Source organism: Hyperoodon ampullatus, assembly GCF_949752795.1.
Source record: "Hyperoodon ampullatus genome assembly, chromosome: 5".
NCBI lineage: Eukaryota > Metazoa > Chordata > Mammalia > Artiodactyla > Ziphiidae > Hyperoodon > Hyperoodon ampullatus.
The window spans coordinates 35,397,492-35,418,874 of NC_136918.1; the positions used below are offsets into that span (position 1 = coordinate 35,397,492).

The 21,383-nt window shown below is 36.4% G+C and overlaps 1 protein-coding gene across 1 annotated transcript in view; it reads left to right on the forward strand.

Annotated features, from left to right (window-relative positions):
* Window positions 1–3,232: 3,232 nt before the first annotated feature.
* The window catches only part of PAK2 (p21 (RAC1) activated kinase 2), a gene marked incomplete at both ends in the record, with an annotated part of 37,714 nt that continues 19,563 nt past the window's right edge, over window positions 3,233–21,383 (forward strand). The window contains 3 exons of the mRNA XM_079704743.1: window positions 3,233–3,419; window positions 20,210–20,310; window positions 20,651–20,798. Of these exons, the coding sequence (XP_079560869.1) occupies window positions 3,233–3,419; window positions 20,210–20,310; window positions 20,651–20,798 (436 nt within the window). The remainder of the gene's footprint in view (window positions 3,420–20,209; window positions 20,311–20,650; window positions 20,799–21,383) is intronic.

Genomic DNA, 21,383 nt, shown 5'->3' on the forward strand with positions numbered 1-21,383 from the left:
AGTAATTACATTGAACCATTTTCAAGATTTGATTAGGTTTTCGTGCCCCAGCTTGGAAATCTAGCCATTGATTACCTTTTACCTTTTCCTGTGTCAAAAATGTGTTCTGTAGAGTATAGGAGGAAATAAATATGGGTCTTCTGCTGCCTAGTAGCACATCAGAAAAAATTGGGACTATGAGGGTGAAGTATGGAGCTGGGGTAAACTCTAAAGCAGCAGTTCTCAAAGAGTGGTCTGTGGTACCCTTGGGGTCTGTGAGTCAAAACCTATTTTTCATAATAATACTAAGGTGTTCTTTGCCTTTTTACACTGTGTTGACATTTGCATTGATGATGCAGAAGCAGTGGTGGGTAAAACTGACTGTACTTTAATACAACTCATTCAAGGCAATAGCTATGTTCTTGTAGTTTTTTTTTAAAAGCCAGTTTCACTTAATGTACTTGAGGGCTTCCCTGGTGGCGCAGTGGTTGAGAGTCTGCCTGCTGATGCAGGGGACACGGGTTCGTGCCCCGGTCCGGGAGGATCCCACATGCCGCGGAGCGGCTAGGCCCGTGAACCATGGCCGCTGAGCCTGCACGTCCAGAGCCTGTGCTCCGCGACGGGAGAGGCCACAACAGTGAGAGGCCCGTGTACCGCAAAAAAAAAAAAAAAAAAAAAAGAATGTACTTGAAACAATAAAATTACTAACCTTATTATATCTCTACTTTTGAGTTTACTTTTAAAGTATTTTGTATAGCAAAATGGGAAGTACTCATAAGGTACTTAGGAAGTATGAAATGGTTGTCTTACAGAAAACCACTTATATGATTGAGCTTAAAAAGGCCCCATTTCCTGGAACACCATTTTTATTTGAAAGAACGACTGGCCCACTGAACAACTCTGGTTGTTCAGACTTAGGTATTTGGCAGACATTTTCTCGAAAATGAATGAAGTGACAGAATTTGTTGTTAATTGATAATTTAAATTTTCAAATGAAAATTAGAGTTTTAGAAAACTTGTATTCACTTTCTTGAGTTTGACAGGTTCCCAATACCTAGACTTTTCTGATGAGATCAGTGGTGATATTAATGAATGTGATTTTATTTTTATTGTATAATGAAGTGTCAACATTGGAATATCTTAATAATTGAGTGAGCCAGTACTTTCCAGATAATCAATTCATGACATTACAAAATTCATTCATGGGTAAAAGATCCATTCAGAGTGCAAGAGAAATCAATGGATTTAATGTAACAGAGTACAAAAAAATTATTGCTGTGGTTTCAGAGTCCATAGCTAACCTTATGAAGGTTGAGTTTGGTGTAGTATCAAAAAAGAATATCCACAATTATCTGAAAGCTATTAAAAAAAGCTATCCCTTTTCCAGCTACATATCTGTGTAAGACCAGATTTTCTTCATATACTTCAACCAAAACATAACACAATAAATTGAATGCAGAAGCAGATATGAGAATCCAACTGTCTTCTACTAAGCCAGACATTTAAAAGATATGCAGAAAAGTAAACTAATGCCACTCTTGTCACTATATTCTGTTTTGGAAAATGTTATTTTTCATAAAAATGTTATTTATGAATAACATTGTAATGTAATAGGTTTAATGAAGTAAATACTTAAGTAACTTATTTTAATTTCTTATAGTGAATATAGATAGAATGCACGTAAACACAAATTGAGATCCTCAGTAATTTTTAAGAGTGTGAAGTGGTCTTGAGGCCAAAATGTTTTGAGAACTGCTGCTTTGAAGAAACAAAGTGGCTTTTAATATGCATGTGTTGAGAACAAATGTTGATAAAGGGCATAACCTAACTTAAATATGTATGTGCTGGTCTTTCCCAGTAGTTTATGAACTCTTGGAGAAGAATTAAGTCCTCTTTTCTCCAACTTCTAGCATAGAATCTTATAAATAATAATATCATTATAGTAATAGTAGCAGCCTTCAATTATTAACTCATTTAATCTTTATGAGGTAAATATTATTAATTCCTATTTTAAATTCAGATATAATTCACATAGCTGAAATTTAACAGTTCAGTGGTTTTAATATATTCACAAGGTTGTGCAACTGTTACCAATGTCTAATTCCAGAATATTTTCATTCCCCCAAAGTCACATCCCATTCCCCTCACTGTCTAGCAACCACCTACTATTCTTCAGCTACTAGCATTCAGACTAAATAAAAATCTTTTAAATTATTATTAATTTTATCTTAAAACAGTTGCATTCTTTTCATTGTACATATACAAAGTTTCGTTCACTTACATGTATTAAATAATGTTACAATCAAATCAGGATCTAATTAACAATCAAAATCTTGTTTAGTGAGGTATTATTTCCTAACATATATACTTTTGTATCAGAGCTCATCTATAAGTTAGGCATCCCCTCTCCTTCACTGCTGATTTTAAATGTGTGTAATCTACTTTTTTTTAAAGACATAAAATAGATATGTGTACATATATATAAACAAGGTTGACATTTCTGCTGAATTAGCCATGTGGATAAGGAGGGTAACTTGACGGCCTGGACAGGGCATCACAGGATGACAGAACCTTGGGATTTGGCCAAACTCTGGATTTACTTTTGTCAGTGTTCCCAGACTTGAAGGGACTAACATATGTAGTTAGATGGTCAGATTTTCAGAGAAACCAAATATTGTATCAGTGGCACGTTCCTATCCTTTACGAAAGTTCATATTGAGGTTAAGTTGTAATGACAAAGCTAGCAAGCATGGAATCAGTTTGGAGGCTATTGGTTTATATTTTTAGTAGCAAGCATCCTATCTCTGCTCTAGAAGTAGACCTATCAGAGACATATATCCTATTATTGGCTGGTCAGGACATAGTCTTGTCTCCCTCTTCAAATTATTATTTTTTTAAGACTCTATGTTGTCTGTTCATTGGAACATTTACTCTTAGAATCAGTTGAATAGGTGGATATACTCTGATATGTTAGTGTCATCTTGCTTCCCCCAAATTATCATAGTCCTCTTAATGGGATATGACTTTTCAAAGGTTCCCTCAGCTAGCCATTTACCAACTTTGTCAGGGGAGATTGCCTATATTGCAACTAATTTCATCTCTTAAGTTTTACAGCTTTAAATGGGTAACATTTTCTAATTTAAAGTTGAGGAGGTAATTAATACTATTTTGTGCTTGTCCATACTATTTTTTACCTTGTTGTTAACTGTATGTTTTTGCCTTTCTGTTTCAGGCCATATCGTAATTCTGAATCATGTCTGATAACGGAGAACTGGAAGACAAGCCTCCAGCACCCCCTGTGCGAATGAGCAGTACCATTTTTAGCACTGGAGGCAAAGACCCTTTGTCAGCCAATCACAGTTTAAAACCTTTGCCCTCTGTTCCAGAGGAAAAAAAGCCCAGGAATAAAATCATCTCTATATTCTCAAGCACAGAGAAAGGTAAATAGCTACTGTGGTTTCAAGAGTCACAGTTATTATTTTATGTTATTGGTTTTGATATCTTTTTAATTAAAGTATAATAAGCTGATATCTTTTATGGTGAGAACAGTAAACATACAATTGATGGTGGTATATAGGCACTATTAGAAAGGCTAGTTTGGAAATTCCCTGGTGGTCCAGTGGTTAGGACTCTGTGCTTTCACTGCTGAGGGTGCGGATTCAGTCCCTGGTGGGAACTGAGATCCCGCAAGCCGTGCGGTGCAGCCAACAAAAGAAAAAAATAGGAAGGCTAGTTTATTTTAAACTGTAATGGAAAAGAATAAAACAAAAGTTGTTGCTCATTCTATTTGTTATGTCCAGTGAATTTCTGTACTCCCCTCCTTCATTTTCTAAGGCTTGGGCCACAGTTCATGGCTTCCTAACATTAATGAGATTCGTGATATTTGAGAAAGACTTGCTATTAGAAGAATGGAAATATAAAGTCTGCAGTCTCCTGTCTGAAATCTCAGGAGCCAACTGTGGCTTGGAATTAAGAGTTTTTCTGACTTTTGAGTAGCAGTAATGCCGTCTTTTTATCATGTATTCTATAACACCCTCAGATTCATCTGAGGCAACACTCAGTAGTCAACACATAAATGGATCTTCCATAAACAAGAGTCTAGTCCAGTGTTTCTCAGCCTCAGTAAGATAGACATTTGGGGGCCAAATAATGCCTTGTTGCAGGGATCTGACCTGTGCACTATAGGATGTTAAGCACCATTTCTAGCTTTTACCTGCTAGATGTTAGTAAGTAGCACCTCCTACCCAGTTGTGACAACTGAAAATGTCTCCAGACGTTGCCAGATTCCCCTGTGGGGCAAATTGCCTCCAGTTAAGAACCACTGGTCTAGTCACACAAAGTAGAATAAAGACTATAAATAGTCTCACATAAGTTGAATTCACTAAATTTGTTTTGGTGCCAAACCTAAAGAAATAACTTGGTTTTCAGAGCTTTATGGATTTTAGAATTGGATAAGGGATTATGGACTGTAATGGATTTTAGAATAAAAGGGATTAGTTTGTTTTATTATATTAAGCATGACAGTATGGCTCTGACAGCTAGTAATAGATATAAGTAGAGGTAAAGGTATTTTTCCACTTATATATGTCTAAGTTTACATGGAGAGGTAAACCCTAGAGGAAGAAAACAGTGCTTTGTATATAATAATAAATACACATTTAATTTGAGAGTTGAAAATACATAATCAATGAAAATTTGAATGAGGTAGTATAGTTAATAGAGAATCAAGTCTTAGAGAATTTAGATATGCCAGCAGGATGTAATCATTGAGCAGTTGAAAAACTGTTCATTTTGGTGTATATCTCTTATTTCTAATTTTCCTCTTATTTTTAAGATTTCATGTGAGGTTGTAACTGAAAAGCCTCATGAATATATGTTTTTTAAGTTTATTTAACAAGTGGTAGCATGTGTATTTGACATGTTTGGGAATGAAAAGTGTATCTACTTAGATTGGATTAAATAAAAGATAAAGGGGGAAATCAGGAAATGAACCAAAAAGTATGCATGGGAAGAAGGCAGAAAAAGTGGATGTGTTGGAGAGCACTAAATTGTAATCTTCCATAGTTGTAAATCAGTGTATTTAAAGTAAGAAAACCTAAAAATGGCAGTGTAAACACAGTATTTATAATTGCGGAGGTTAGAAAAAAATTTATGGTGGTTAGTACCAGAAGTAATTGCTCACAGGGTTGATATTACTTGCCTATGGAGAGCAGAATGCAAAATTGGGGTAGGAGAATGCTCAAGATAGGATAAAAACATGTACTTGGGGACAGCCTTGGAAAGGGGAAGAGAGGAGCACTAAATGAGGGAGAAAGTGTGGACAGTCCAGCACTTTGGGTAAATGGTAGGGTGGTGGGGTTTGTGAGCAAATTGAACACGCATTTACATAAATGTAGCAGAGCATGCCTATCTCTCTGATCACACTGAGAATCTTCCAGTTTTACCCTCCTTCATTAACTCCCCTTTCTTTTCTTTTCTCCTAGAAATATTAATACTTACCAGTGGTAACTAATTCAAGGTCCCCCGCTAACAAAGGGAGGGTGAGGGTACCTGGGGGTCCTAGGGAAGGCTCTGATTGCCTTCAGGTTTATCAGCTTTTGAGGTCTGTAATTAACATCCATTCAGTTTTTTTTTGGTGATTTCTGAAGTCTTTTGTTTTCTTGTGCTTATTATTTTCAAGATTTAATAACTTTTTAGTGCTAATCTTAAAACTTTACAAGCTCTTTAAAAAAAAAAAAAAAGCTGGGCTTCCCTGGTGGCGCAGTGGTTGAGAGTCCACCTGCCGATGCAGGGGACACGGGTTCGTGCCCTGGTCCGGGAGGATCCCACATGCCGCGGAGCGGCTGGGCCCGTGAGCCATGGCCGCTGAGCCTGTGCGTCCAGAGCCCATGCTCCGCAACGGGAGAGGCCGCAACAGTGAGAGGCCCGCGTACCGCAAAAAAAAAACAAAAACAAAAAAAAAGCTTTGCCTTTCTTATCCAATTCCTTTTTTCCTTTCTCTAAAAAATAGAAAATGTCAAACTATACAAAGTGTAACAGTCTAATGAACCTTGTAACCCAGCTTCAACAATCATCATTCTTTCTCCACTTACTTTTTTGGTTAAAATTACATATATTGAAATGCATGAAAATTAACTACGGTTTTGACAAATGGACAGACCTGTGTAAGCCATAGTCATTATCCCCCTATCACATTATGCACCACTTCCATCTCCCTGGAAAACTCTTTCACATTGTGTCCCAAACAGTCTACTCCTCCCCCACCTTTGGGAAACTTTTGTCTGATTTTTCACCTTTGATCCGTTCAGCCTGTTTTAGAACTTTACATAAATAGAATTTTGCTTTATGTTTTTGGTTTTGTGGTGACATCATACACAAAAGAGTATAATATACATAATGTATATATTTTAATAAACACCCTTGTACCCACCACCCAACATAGAATTTTACCAGTATGCCCTGAAGTCCCCATCGGCCACACCCCATCCTACCCCTCCTCTTCCTCCTTCTCCTCCCCCGACAGTATCTACCATCCTGAATTTTGCATTTTTTATTTCTTGCTTTTTATTATAATCTTATGACATAATATCCCCAAATAATATATGGTTTGGGTTTGCCTATTTGGGAACATTTTATAAATGGAATCATACTATACTATATGCATATTTTCAGGATGTATATTTTCACTGAACCTCATGTTTTTGAGATTTATGTTGATATATATAGCTGTAGTTCTTTTTTACTGCTAATGTTGATATATGTAGCTGTGGTACATTTTCATTGCTGTATACTAGTACACTGTATAAATAGATGGCAGTTTATTTACCTGGTCTCCGATCTATAGACATTTGGATTATTTTCATGAACAATGCTACTATGGGTAATTTTGAACATATCTCTAGGTGGACATGTGGAAGTATTTTTCTAGGGCAATGCTTTTGAGACATCAGGTCGTTTTGATTCTAATTGCTTATTAGAATCTCTTGGGAAGCTTAATTAAATAAATCTGTGTCCAAGCTCCATCGCAGGCCAATTGAATCAGTCTTCCGGAGCTTACCTGGGCATCAGTTTTAGTTTTGCTTTTAATTTTTTTAATACCTCAGGGGATTCTAATGTGCATATAATATTAAGAACCACTGCAGTAGTGAGTTATGAAATCTATATAGTGGATGACACTAAATGAAATGGAGTATAAATAGAGTTATTGCACACAGTATAAATCGAGTTATTACAAAAGTTTCATGAAACTTTTGTTTCAGTTGTGTGTGTGTCAGGATGTAAAATGTATTGATGTGGGTCCTGGCCAAAGATTAAAAGGTTGCTCTCAGTTATATACTTGGAGTAAAATTGCTGGGTTACAGGGTATTCCCATGTTTGACTTGACTAGGTTTATCAAATTACTTTCTAAAGTTTTTTTTTTTAATGTTCATTCTCACCCACAGAACACAAATGTTTTATTGCTGAACATCCTTGCCAATTCTTGTATTATGGGATTTTAATTTTTGCCAATTTGGGAGGTGTGAAATGGTATCTCATTGTGGTTTTAATTTGGATTTCCCTGATGACTTGGGAAATTGAGTGTCTTTCCATATCTTAATTTACTATTCATTTGTGTTTTCTGTGACATACCTGTTTTTTAGTCCAGTTTTCTGTTGAGTTCTTTTTCCTTAAACATTCCTTATAGTCTATATACCAATCCTTTGTCAGCTATGTGTTATTAAATATAGATTTCCAGGTTGCAGTATGCTTTTTCACCCTTTCAGTGGTATCTTTTGATGAATAGAAGTTATTAATTTTGGTGTAGTTGAATTGATCAGTTTCTTTCCTTTATGTAAAGTTTGAGCTTTTTGTGTTTTAAGAATTTTTTGCCAAACTAGAGGTGATATTTTCTTAGGTTTTTCTAAAAGTTTTATAATTTGGCTTTTACAGTTTAAACCTTTGAACTGTCTGGATTTGGTTTTTGTGTATTTGTAAAGAGAGATTCATTTTCACTTTTTTTTTAAAACCAGTGTCCCAGACCATTTATTGAAACTTTTATCATTTCCCCACTAACCTACAGTATTAGCCATTATCCATCAGGTTTCCATGTATGCCAGGATCTGTTTCTGTGTTTTCTCTTTTATTGCATTGGCTCATTTCTCTGTACCTACACTAATACAAGACTGCCTTAATTGTTATAGCTTATAATTCTTAATACTGATAGAGCAAATCTGGTACCATGTGGTTCTTCAGGATCTTTTGACCCGTTGCTCTTTTGTATAAATTTTGGACTTTGCTTATCATGTACTTTTTTAAAAAAACTGTTGATGATGGGCTTCCCTGGTGGCGCAGTGGTTGAGAGTCCGCCTGCCGATGCAGGGGACACAGGTTCGTGCCCCGGTCTGGGAAGATCCCACATACCGCGGAGCGGCTGGGCCCGTGAGCCATGGCCGTTGAGCCTGCGCGTCCGGAGCCTGTGCTCCGCAACGGGAGAGGCCACAACAGTGAGAAGCCCATGTAACGCAAAAAAAAAAAAAAAAAAAAAAAAAAAAAAAAAAAAAAAACTGTTGATGCTTTGATTAGAATTGCCTTGAATTTGTAGGGCAAGTTGGGGAGAATTGCATTCAGCTTTGTAGTTGAGAGTAGAACATCTGCAGAGTCTCTGTCATCTACTTGGAGGGAGATATTTAGGAGTGCATAATTTTCACTTAGACTGAGAGAGAAGAAGATGTTTGGAGGGTGGGGTGCTCTTTGATTCCTCCTGTTCCTGGGGCTCTTCTCCCTTTCCAACCCAACCTCCCACACTTAAAGTTTCTTTTTTGGGAGCTAACACCTCTGACAGGGCCTGAACCTTGAGGGTTAGGAATGTGAATGTGTATGCACATTCATGCTTGTATGAATACAGAAATCCATCTGCAATTTCATTCTCCTGTCCACTTCCTGAGCTGCTGTTTCTCTCTCTAGTTTTATCCTAATTGCTTTTCATCTTTGGGCATTCCTCACAGATTTTGTTCCATGGTGAATAAAGAGGTTTGGTGTAGAAGGGGAGAGCTACAATATGTGCTTGGTCTATCACCTTTAAACAGAAGGATAAAAGGGAAAAAATTGTATTTTTATTTAAAAAAATTACAGTGACCCTAAGATCTTTGCCAACTCTAATGTAAAGCCTCGTCTAGAGATATTAATTTTGTTCTGCTCAAATTTACATCCCTTATTGCTGTCCTTATTACTAAACAGACAGCTAATATTTTCATTAAAAAAAAATCTAGAGTATCTTCAGTTATTCATTATTGGTTTTCATGTCACTGCAAAAATTAAAAACATTAGAAATTGTACCTTTTATAACAACTTGACTGAATAAATCTTTTTCATATCCCTGCTAATTATGTATCTTTTGCACTCTGTGAGTCATCAGAGATTCCATGATCAGCAAGGCAGATGATATCCCTGCCCTCATGCACTAATAAAAGACTGCAACATATAATTACAAACTGTGAAAAATGATAATAGGGATAGAGTAAGATGTCTGTAATATCTGGGAAGGCTTCCTAAAGAAGGGATATTAGAGCTGAAGGCTGAAGGATGAGTAAGTGAAAATAGGAGGATTTTGACAGTTAAAAAGTATGTTCTGTGCCTAGAAAAGAGTTTCAGTGGCCCAGGTACGGGAGGGATCATAGCACATTCGTGGAGCTGAGTATGGTCAAGTGTGGTGTGAAAGCAGAGAAGAGAGAATAATAGCATGATGTATGTAGGAAACTACAGGTAGCAGAAGAGGCTAAAGAGGTAGGCAGGGAGTAGTTCATAAAGGGCCTTGTATTCCATGCTACAGAGCTCAGATTTTATTCTGTTTCCTGGGGAACCATTACAGGATTTTAAACAGTGGGAAGACCTGGTCACATTTCTGTCTTAAATAGGCGAGACTAGTAGCTGTCTAGAAAATAGGTTTTGTTGGAGGTCTAAGACTGAAGTTGGAAACTAGTTAGGAGGATTTTGCAGTAGTCCAGGTGAGAAATGGGCTTAGCAAGTCTAGTAGTTTTGATAACGAAAAACGAAAATGTCAGTGAGCCATTGTCTTGGCTTATTTTTAAAAGCTCTATTCAGTTAGCTAGAGGTGAATGGTGTGTATTTATAAACTAAAGCGATTTTTGTATCTAATTATTCAACCTATATGCACCTTCACCTCTAGTTGTTTATGAAGATGATAGACTTAGAACTGTAAATATTCTTTCTGGTCTAAAAATCTAGTTCTAAGATTAATAATAGTAGTCCATACTCCTCTATTTCCTAGAGAATACCCTTCTGTATGATGGAACAAGTTTAGGTCACCAATTTGAAGCTGTTTTGGGTCAAAAGAACAAAGTAATCAGTAATCACTGATTCTGTTAAACAGAAAAGTCTTCCTTTTGAAGAAATGGGGGCTTTTTTAGCCTTAGACTCTAGCTCAAATGTAGCCTAAGTAATGGTGGCTTTTAAGGATATGGTAGTGGCATATTTAGGATTCTTTCAAGTACCTTTTGTGCAGCACATCACTCAGGGTACCCACCTCTTAGCTGAAGGTTGCTGCCTGCCTGCTTGTTTTGTTGTCTTATGAAGTTGAAAAATGATGCTAAGAATCCTTTTTTTCCCTAGTCCACTAAAAAATTGTGCATTTTTATTAAAAGAAGTTTCTTTCCCTGGGCCATTACTTCCCATCAAGTGATCCAGTTGCTGGGTGGATATCCTGTAAGTAGATGATTGTGGGGTTTTTTTGTTGTTGTTTGTCCATATAGCTCTTGGATTCCAGAGTTATAAAGCAGTGATTCTGTTTACATAGCAATATCCTTCCAGCACATTGTTTGATTTGAGACATGCCTCAGTATCTTTTTGTTTTAGATACTGTTTTTAATATCCCTTTCCCCTCCTACTAAGACTACTAAAATGAAAGGAGTATTTGTGTGTATGTGTGTTATATAAAAACAAGTGAAATTAAACAGATTTTTAGGGTATTGTGCTTCAAGTTCTGCTTAATCATTTTCACTTCTTTCTTTTAACTCTTTATTCTATACTCCTAACATATATGAAACTTTCTATTAAATATCTCTAAATTTTTCAAAATTCCCAAGTTGAAAAATATGGCTGGGCCTTAGATACAACAGGAACCGGGAATTCTCCTGCTATATGTCTAGTTTTCCTGCTTTCTGTGTATCTGGTCATATTTCTTTTCTATATCAGACTGATTTTTTTTCTCTGTGTGTTGGGAAATACAGCCCTCAACAGTTCCTGGGCTTTATTTCTTATATTCACTGGTGAGAGACTGATTCTAAGGGTCCTAATTCTGGCTTAGTTTATGTATTCACCCCTGAACCAATCTAACTGTCTGGGAGTATGTGGGCAACTGTGGCTGACATGACTTGAATTAGATGCCTACCTTGGACCAGTCATCTGTAATCAGGGTCATATAAGAAAATGGCAGGCTTCCCTGGTGACTCAGTGGTTGAGAGTCCGCCTGCCGATGCAGGGGACATGGTTTTGTGCCCCGATCTGGGAAGATCCCACATGCCGCGGAGCGGCTAGGCCCGTGAGCCATGGTCGCTGAGCCTGTGCGTCTGGAGCCTGTGCTCCGCAACGGGAGAGGCCACAACAGTGAGAGGCCCGTGTACCACAAAAAAAAAAAAAAAAGAAAGAAAGAAAGAAAATTGCATCTTTCCCAACTATGTACATATCAGAAGTGGATACTGAGCAGATTTTATAAAAAGAAGAAACAAATACTTTTATATAGTGCATGAAATTGTATGTTTTTCTGTCAGCAGTTCAGAGCCGTATAAAGAGTCGTCAACTATTAGTTTATAGTTGGTTAATAAATATTTCCCCCTGTATGCAGGATACCAAGTTAGAAGTCAAGGGACATAATAGAGAAAGTAGAGGGCATGACTTCAGGTTATTCACAGTCTAATGGAATATGAAAGATTGTTTATGAGAGATGTAAGTGTGCATTTCAGTAAAGGTAGCAAAGTTTATATTAGGCTTAACAGTTGCATTTCCCTCTGCTCCTTTCCATGACCAATGTGTGCTGCCCTCCTACCATAGCCTATTAGGAGAATCTAATGGTTAAACATGCCTCTATTTACTCTCCCTCCCCAGACACAACTAAAATAACAGTAAAAAAAGAATTATTTTTTCTATCACAAGGACAAAGAGAACGGGAGAGGAGACAGTAGTATACAAGAGATTTCAATACATATTTGGAAGAGTGAAGTGGTGGAGAATGGTAACTGACTAAGCAGAACAGAGGAAGACATATCCTAAGTGTTTACAGAGGGGAATGTTTATGAGAAGTGACCAATTTCCCTTGTAAAAATCTCAGAGGCTCAGGATTTAGAGGTACACAATTCGTGTGTGTGTGTGTGTGTGTGTGGTTGTGTGTAATACATAGGCTGCAAAGGGGGAATTAGTTGAATATTTATATAGGATGTGTTGAAGGCCCTCAGGGCCCCTCCTTTATCCCATAGGCATGCAAATATAACTCCATCCTCTGGGAGAACAAAAGAACAAAAAGATATTTATATTTATTTGAGGAGAATTAAATCTGAGAGTCTCCTTATTCTTTTTTTTTTTTTTAGCATTTTTTTAATTAGTTTCTGCTTTATAACAATCCTTATTCTTGTAGAGGAGTCAGAAAAAGGTATAAAACCAAAATGAAAAAGACAGATTCAGGAAAGTTAACATGCTGAACTTCTTTCTTCTGCCCTGCTTTTAGAGCACTTGTACCTTGAGTCAAAGCCCTCAGACAAGAGAATGAACGATTTTTTTCTGGATAAACAGAATGTCCTGGGGAGAAATATTTCAGATACTCCACACCCATCCTCACCTTTAATGAAAAGCCTGACTTATCTCCCAGTTAACTTTTTAATACTTTTCTGTACGAGTAGACAGCAAAGCATCACCAGACATTTGAGAAAAACCCTTAACATAAGAGAGTCCAAACAACAGGGGGTAAAATGTGAATGTAGAAGAAACAGGGAGGGAAAAAAACCCAGCGTATACACACACATAAACTATATAATCTTCAAAGAGAGAAAATAAAGTGCATCCATGAAACAGGAAAAGTATTTTCAGAGAAAAGATGATCAGAGAACAATGAGAAATAATTATTGGAATATCAACAGTTAAGATTATCAACACAAACAAAAGATATCAATAGGCAAAGGATTGGAAGATAGTCAAGAAGATTTTCCCAGATTGTTGAAACTACAAAGATGGAAAATATGAGAGAAAAGGTAACAGTTACAAGATCAGACCAGGATGGACTTATTTAACTAATAATGACAAAGAAAATAGAAGAAAATAATTAAATAATAGGAAAAAATGTCCAGATCTGAAGAATATGATTTCTAGGTTGAAGCAGCTCACTGAGTGCTCAACACAGTGAATGAATGAAGACCATATCAAATCACATCATCCTGAAGTTTCATTATACCACAGATAAGACAACAAAACCTGTTATACTTCCACTCAAGATGGAGTAACAGGGACCAGATTTATCTCCCCATCTAAAAAAACTAAAACACTGGGAAAAAATGTACAAAACAACAGTTTTCAAGACATTGGACATCAAATAGTAAAGGAAAGTGATCCCAAAGAGATGGGAAACAAATGAATTGAGTCCTATAATTGATGCAGCTTATTGCCTGAAGAGTTTACAGCAATAGGGAGGGACAATTAAGTGGTCTCATAAAGTTGAAAAACAGAACTGGGAATTTGGGGGTGCCAAGGCTGCTAGTTTGTAGTCAGAGTATCAGAGAGTAAAGAGCTGAACAGAGAGAGAGAAAAAGAGATCTGCAGAGGGTCCCCTTTGAGTCTTCAGTAGCACATGTGTGTGAGAAAACTACCCAAAACTGGAGGGAAAGAACCACTGGAAATTATAAAAGGGAACAGCCTTTAAACCTCACACAGGGCCCAGAATATTTCCTGTTCCCACTATTCAGAGTACAAAATATTGGATAGAGGTCTTGCCTCAGTAGCAGGACAGAATTAGCCCTAGATTAAATGCTGCTCTAGCCCTGCCTAACAAAGCTTTAAAAATAATACCTAAAAGGATCAACTGTTTCTAAATTTGTTTCTCTCCTATATGAGTAGACAGCTAAGAATCACCTATCTATGTCCCAGAACAAAGTTCACAAATATTTATAGGAATGCAAAAATATCTGCACCTAACAAGGAAAAAATGTCAGTCTGGTATCCAATCAATATTTGTAAATAAATATGAGTAAATGAGTAAAATCCATCAATGGGAATCAATTCCAGAATAACACAGGTGATAGAATTAGTAGGCATGGACATTAAAATATTTAAATAACTGTATCCTATATGTTGAAGAACCCAAAGGAAGGATTCAGCATATTAAGGAAAAGCAAAGGAAGAGATAAAAAAGAACAAATTAAAATTCTAGAGTTGGAAAATACACTGGACAAAACTAACAGTAGACTAGACATTGCAGAGTAAAAGATCAGTGAATTTGAAGACCATGGCAATAGAAACCATCAAAATAAAACTTGGAGAAAAAAGACTGAAACAAAAGTGAACAACCATGGGACAACTTCATGCAGACTAATGTAAGTATAACAAGTCTCTGAAGGAGGGGAAGGAGAGACATTTAGAAAACAATACTTACAATAAGGACCTACTGTATAGCACAGGGAACTCTACTCAGTACTCTGTTATGACCTAAATGGGAAAAGAATCTAAAAAAGAGTGGATACATGTATATGGATAACTGATTCACTTTGCTGTACACCTGAAACTAACATAACATTGTAAATCAGCTATACTCCAATAAAAATTATTTTAAAAAAAACAAATAGAAAACTTTAAACAATGGCTGATTTTTTTTCCCCCAAATTTAATGGAAACTATAAACCCAGAGATTCAAGAAGTTCAGTGGATTCTGAGCACAGGAAACATGATGAAAACTGCACAAAAGCACATAATCATTGTTTAAAACCAATGATAGAAAAATCTTAAAAACATCCAGACCTTAGGCTCAATTTTCTTTATTTTTAATTTTTAAATTTTTTTATTTTAATTTTTGTTTTATTTATTTATTTTTTGTCTGTGTTGGGTCTTTGCTGCTGTGCACGGGTTTTCTCTAGTTGTGCCGAGCAAGGGCTACTCGTCGTTGTGGTGTGCGGGCTTCTCATTGCGGTGGCTTCTCTTGTGGAGCATGGGCTCTAGGCCCACGAGCTTCAGTATGCAGTAGTTGCAGCACGCAGGCTCAGTAGTTGTGGCTTGTGGGCTCTAGAGCACAGGGTCAGTAGTTGTGGCACACAGGCTTAGTTGCTCTGCAGCATGTGCGATCTTCCCATACCAGGGATCAAACCCACGTCCCCTACATTGGCAGGTGGATTCTTAACCACTGCGCCACCGGGGAAGTCCATAGGCTCTATTTTCTGTGAACCTAAAACTGCTCTAAAAGAGTCTGTTAAAAAAAAAAAGCTGTCAGTCTTCCCTGGTGGCGCAGTGGTTGAGAGTCCGCCTGCCGATGCAGGGGACACTGGTTCATGCCCCAGTCCGGGAAGATCCCACATGCCGCGGAGCGGCTAGGCCCGTGAGCCATGGCCGCTGAGCCTGCGTGTCCAGAGCCTGTGCTCTGCAATGGGAGAGGCTGCAACAGTGAGAGGCCCGCGTACCACAAAAAAAAAAAAAAAAAAGGCTGTCAGAAAGAAAAAGACACATATAGAAGGGGGAAAAAAGGTAATTATAAAAAAAAATACATAGTTAATCCAAAAGAAGAAAAAAAGAAAGTGGGAACAAAGAATAGATAGAGATGATTGTAAAACAACTGAAAGAATGGTGGGTTTCAACCTAACTATAGCAATCACATTAAATGTTACTGATCTAGACACCCTGTTTATTAAAAGGCAGAGATTAACAGATTGCTAAAGCAGACCTAAATTTATATGCAACCTATAAGAAACCCACTTTAAAAATATAAAGCCACAAACTAGGTTAAAATAAAATAATTCTTTTAAAGTATGCTAACAGTGGGACTTCCCTGGTGGCGCAGTGGATAAGACTCCACACTCCCAATGCAGGGGGCCAGGGTTTGATCCCTGGTCAGGGAACTAGATCCCACATGCGTGCCGCAACTAAGAGTTCACATGACACAGCTAAGGAGGCCACGTGCCGCATCTGAGGAGCCGGCAAGCTGCAACTAAGACCCGGTGCAACCAAGTAAATAAATAAATAAATAATTTTTTAAAAAAAGACTGTGAACAGCTTCAAAAAAAAAAAAAGAGCACTGGTGCTTTAAAAAAATAATAAAGTATGCTAGCAATGAAAACAAGCTGGATGGGCTTTGTTAATATCAGACAAAGTAGATTTTAGAGCAATAAATATTCCTCTAGTTAAGGGATAAGGAATAATTTATTTTATAATGATAATAGGGTCTGTTAATCAATATGGTGTAATAGAGCTAAACATTTATGCACTTAATAGCAGAGCTTCAAAATACATGAAACAAAAAACAGATTTCAAGAAGAAATAGACAAATACAGTTATAATTGCAAATTCCAGTACACTTTCACAATAATTGGTAGAACAAGTAGATAGAAAATTGCTAAAACTATCAGCCAACTTGACCAATTGACCTTTATAAAATATTCCATTCTTTTTAAGTAAACATGGAACATTTACAAAGATGTATTCTGTGGCCATTTTTTAAAGTCTCGATAAATTTAGGAAGATTCAAATCACAAAGTATATTCTGTGACCACAGTGTAATTAAGTTAGAAATCAGTAGCAGAAAGATCCCTGGAAATATTTGGAAAGTAAATAAAAGCACTTCCAAATAAATGAAGAAATTAAAAGAATATTTAGGAAATACATTAAACTGAATGAAAATGAAAATTCAAGACATCTATATCTGCATGATGCTGCTAAAGCAGTACTTAGAGGAAATTTATAGTATTTAAAACATCCATATTAGAAAAGAAAAGAAAGATTTCAAATCAGTGATTTCAGCTAAGCCATTTTAATAAACTAGAAGGGAAGAACAGGTGAGATCCAGAGTAAGTAGATGAAAAGAAATAATAAAAATCAAAGCAGAAATCAGTGAAATAAAAAAAATACAGAAAAATCAATAAAGTAAAAAGTTAATTCATTGAGAATACCAATAAAATAGGTGAACCTTTAGCAAGACTGACAGGGTAGTCGGGAGGCAGAAAAGACACAAATTATCAATATTGAGAATGACAGAGATGGTATCTCTATACATTTTACAGATATTAAAAAGAAGGTAGTATTATGAACAAATATATACAAAAAAATTCAACACATTAAAGTGAAAAAAATTCTTGAAAGACACAAGTTTTCAAAGCTCACTCAAAAAAAAAATGTAACCTGAAAACCCTATATTTCTTAGGAAAATTTAGTTTATAGTTACTAGCCTTCCCACAAAGACTCAGATGGCGCTCCATTGGTGAATTTTACCAAGCATTTGAGGTAGAAACATTACCAATTCTACACAAACTTCTAGAAAATTGAATAGGAAGGAATACTTCCCAAATCATTTTATGAGACCAGCATTACTCATACCCCAACCAAAGACATTACAAGAAAAGAAAGCTGCACACCAATATCCTTCATTAACATAGATACAAAATCTTAGCAAGATTTTAGTAATTACAACCCAACAGTGTACAAAAAGAGTAATACATCACGACCAAGTGGATTTCATTTCAGTAATGCAGGTTGGTGTAACATTTGGAAATCAATCAGTGTAATTTACTATATTAACAAAATTTAAAAGGTGAACCATACGTTCATCTCCATAGATGTAGAAAAAGCATTTGACGAAATCCAATATTCATTTCTGATCAAAGCATTCAGCAGATTTGAAATAGAAGGAAATACCTTTAACATCTTTGAAAAACTTACCCCTGGTATCAAACTTGGTGGAGAAAAAATGGCTTTTCCTACTTAGATTAGGAAAAATACAAAGATTTCCTTTTCACCACTTTTATTCAACAGTGTGCTAGAGGTTCTAGCCAGTGCAGCAAGGCAAGAAAAATAAATGAAAGGAATTCGGAGTGGGAAGGAAGAAGTAAAGCTGTCTTTATTCACCAGCAACATAATTGAAATTTTATAGGAAATTCTGTGATAGCTACAAAATACTACCGAAACAAAAAGTAAGGCTTAATAGTAAGGTTTCAGGATATAAGATCAGTATTTAAGAATCAGTTTCTCTATGCCATCAATGAACAATTGAAAATTGAAATTTTAAAAGCTGTACCATTTGCATTAGCATCAGACCTTTTGAAATACTGTGGCAGAAATCATACAAAAGCAGTAACAGATCTGTACAATGATAACTATAAAACATTGCTGAGAGAAATGAAAGAAGACCTAAATAAGTGGAGAGAGTCACTATTTTCATGGATTAGAAGACACAATATTGTTAACAAATCAGTTCTCCCTAAAATGATCTATAAATTCAGTGCAGTCCAAATCAAAATCCCAGCAGGCTTTTTTTTGGAAATTATCAAGATTATTCTAAAATTCACATGGAAATGCAAATGACCTAGAATACAGCCAAACAATTTTTTTAAAAAAGAAAAGGTCAGGGACTTCCCTGGTGGTCCAGTGGTAAAGAATCTGCCGTCCGATGCAGGGACGTGGGTTTGATCCCTGGTTGGGGAACTAAGATCCCACATGCCACAGGGCAACTAAGCCTGTGCACCACAACTACTGAGCTCGTGCACCTCAACCAGAGAGCCAATGTGCTACAAACTACAGAGCCCATGCACTCTGGAGCCCGCATGCCCTGGAGCCTGCACGCCACAACTAGAGAGAAAAAACCTGCACACCACAACTAGAGAGAAGCCCGAGTGCCACAACTGGGGAGAAGCCTGCACACCACAACGAAAGATCCCACATGCTGCAACTAAGACCGGATGCAGCTGAAAAAAATAAAGAAAATAAATTTAAAAAAATTAAAAATATATGTATAAAACAAAAACTTGTGAATTCTTTTTTAAAAATAAATAAAAAGAAAAAAAGAAAGAAAAGGTCACAAGGCTTATACTGTGTAGTTTCAATGCTTATTATAAAACTACAGTAATCCAGGCAGTCTTATACTATTGGCATAAGGTAAAGAGATTATTGCAAGAGAGTTGAACATCCAGAAATAGACCTGTGCATATATATGGTCAATTGATTTTCAACAGTGGTTCAGAATGAGAAAGTGGCTTTGGCCTTCTAAATAGCAACACTGGAAATTAGAAGAAATTCAAAGGGGGATGGTATTTTCAACCTAAATACATATATAGTTAGTCAAGAACTATCATATATAGTTAGTCAAGAACTATCAATTAAAACTAATTATTTTCAACCTAAATACATATATAGTCAAGAACTATCAATTAAATACATATATAGTTAGTCAAGAACTATCAATTAAAACAAGGGTGTATACCAGAAGAGGAGAGCACAGGATACAGAAAATAGATTCTAGCACAGCTTAAAAGTGAAGGAATGACCTAGGACCAATAGCTGTGCCAGAAGCCTCCGCATAATAAACTACTGCAGATTAGAGCAAGAGGATCTGAGAGCAAGGTGGCTAGGTGGGGGAAAAAAAGGAACTGATGTGTTTGAATTTACAGAGAATATTATTGATAGGTGTGCGGCAGAAATGTTGTAAAAATAATTGGCGGAACCACAGAAGAACTGGGAAATCTTAAAATGTAACAGTTATTAATGTCAATAAAAAGGAAGAGTTAGAGTTGCTGCACAAGAAAGGCGATGTGGTCCTTGTAAACTACCTGTTTGTATGGTGTATATTATCCATAGTCATAGTAATGTAAATTGCTCTTTCTAGATGAGTATAGCTCACTAGAAATAGGACTTGATAGACTTCGTTTTCCAGATTGTTCGGCATCTGAGGTGTAGTTATTTATGAGAGAACAGATAATCTAAGGGGCTCTCTCTTCTGCCCTGAGGGCTTTTATTCAGGCCTGGTGCTGTTAGTCTGTGTGCCTCTTTAATCAGAACACAGGTTGACACCCTCCCCCTCCACCCCTCTCCCCCAACCCTGGCCCTTGATGGCAGAATAGGTTTCTGTACTTGATTTATCAGTTTCCTATCAGCCAGTGTTTTTAGGGAAATTTTCTTTTTTAGAATAATTTTGTTCCTAGTCTGTTTTGGGAAAACTATAAACATGATTATAAGTACCTTTATTAATCTTGTTTAAAGAGGCTCTTTTTTTAATGCCCTCTAGGAAGTAAGAAGAAAGAGAAGGAAAGGCCAGAAATTTCTCCTCCATCTGATTTTGAGCACACCATCCATGTTGGCTTTGATGCTGTTACTGGAGAATTCACTGTAAGTTTACCAAGTTGAGACTCATCTATAAAGCAGTACTCAAACCTTTCCTTTCAGTATTAAATTTGAAGTTAACTTTTCCATCCACATGTTAACTGTGAATTCTTAGTACTTTTCTCTTCTTACAAAAGTGTTTGTGTTTAGATGTGTTCTTTTCCTAGGGAGCTGAGCCTATTGATTATAATTTGCAAAATAGATTTAGAAAACCAGACATTTTAGAATTTAGTCATACCTACAATTATGTAGATTGATTTGTTTTATATATTTTCTCACTTTCCTCTGGAAATTGATCTGATTAGAGCAATTTAAAACAACTAATTTCTGAATATCTTTTTGTTAGGGCATGCCAGAACAGTGGGCTCGATTATTACAGACCTCCAATATCACCAAACTAGAGCAAAAGAAGAATCCTCAGGCTGTGCTGGATGTCTTAAAGTTCTATGACTCCAACACAGTGAAGCAGAAATATCTGAGCTTTACTCCTCCTGGTAAGACATCAGACCATGGTAAAAGGCTGACTTAAATGGGATTGTAGAGTTGTGGAGCACTTCTGGATAAAAAGATTGCTTCTGGAAAAATTAAAAAACTAAGCTACTTTTTTCCCTGCATAGATCCTGCCTTTTGTAAACTCATTGGGGCAGCTCTTATGTATAATTTGGAGTCTGGGGATTATATTAATCTCTTAGTTTTGCCAAAAATGGGTGTTTGGGCCTTTTGTTTATTTGTTTTTTCTCTTTACTGCTTTTGAATGAGTTCAGCAGTAGAAGGGCAAGAGGCTGATTTATAGGCATGTTTGTACTAGAAATATATTTATTGTCAGTGGGACAGGTTGTTTTACTATATATAAATGCACAGACTTTGAAGTAAAAAATGTTTGCTCAAAAATTGAAACTCATCACATATATAAACATAAAATAAGAATTAGAACTAAAAGTATTTATTCCTCAGAATTGGAATCATCAGTTAAGAATTAGAGAATAGTGGGGGTTTTTTAAGTTTATTTGTTCAAATAAGGATTAGAATAAAATCCATACATTACAGTTGATTGTGGTATCTCTTGCATCTTTTGTTAT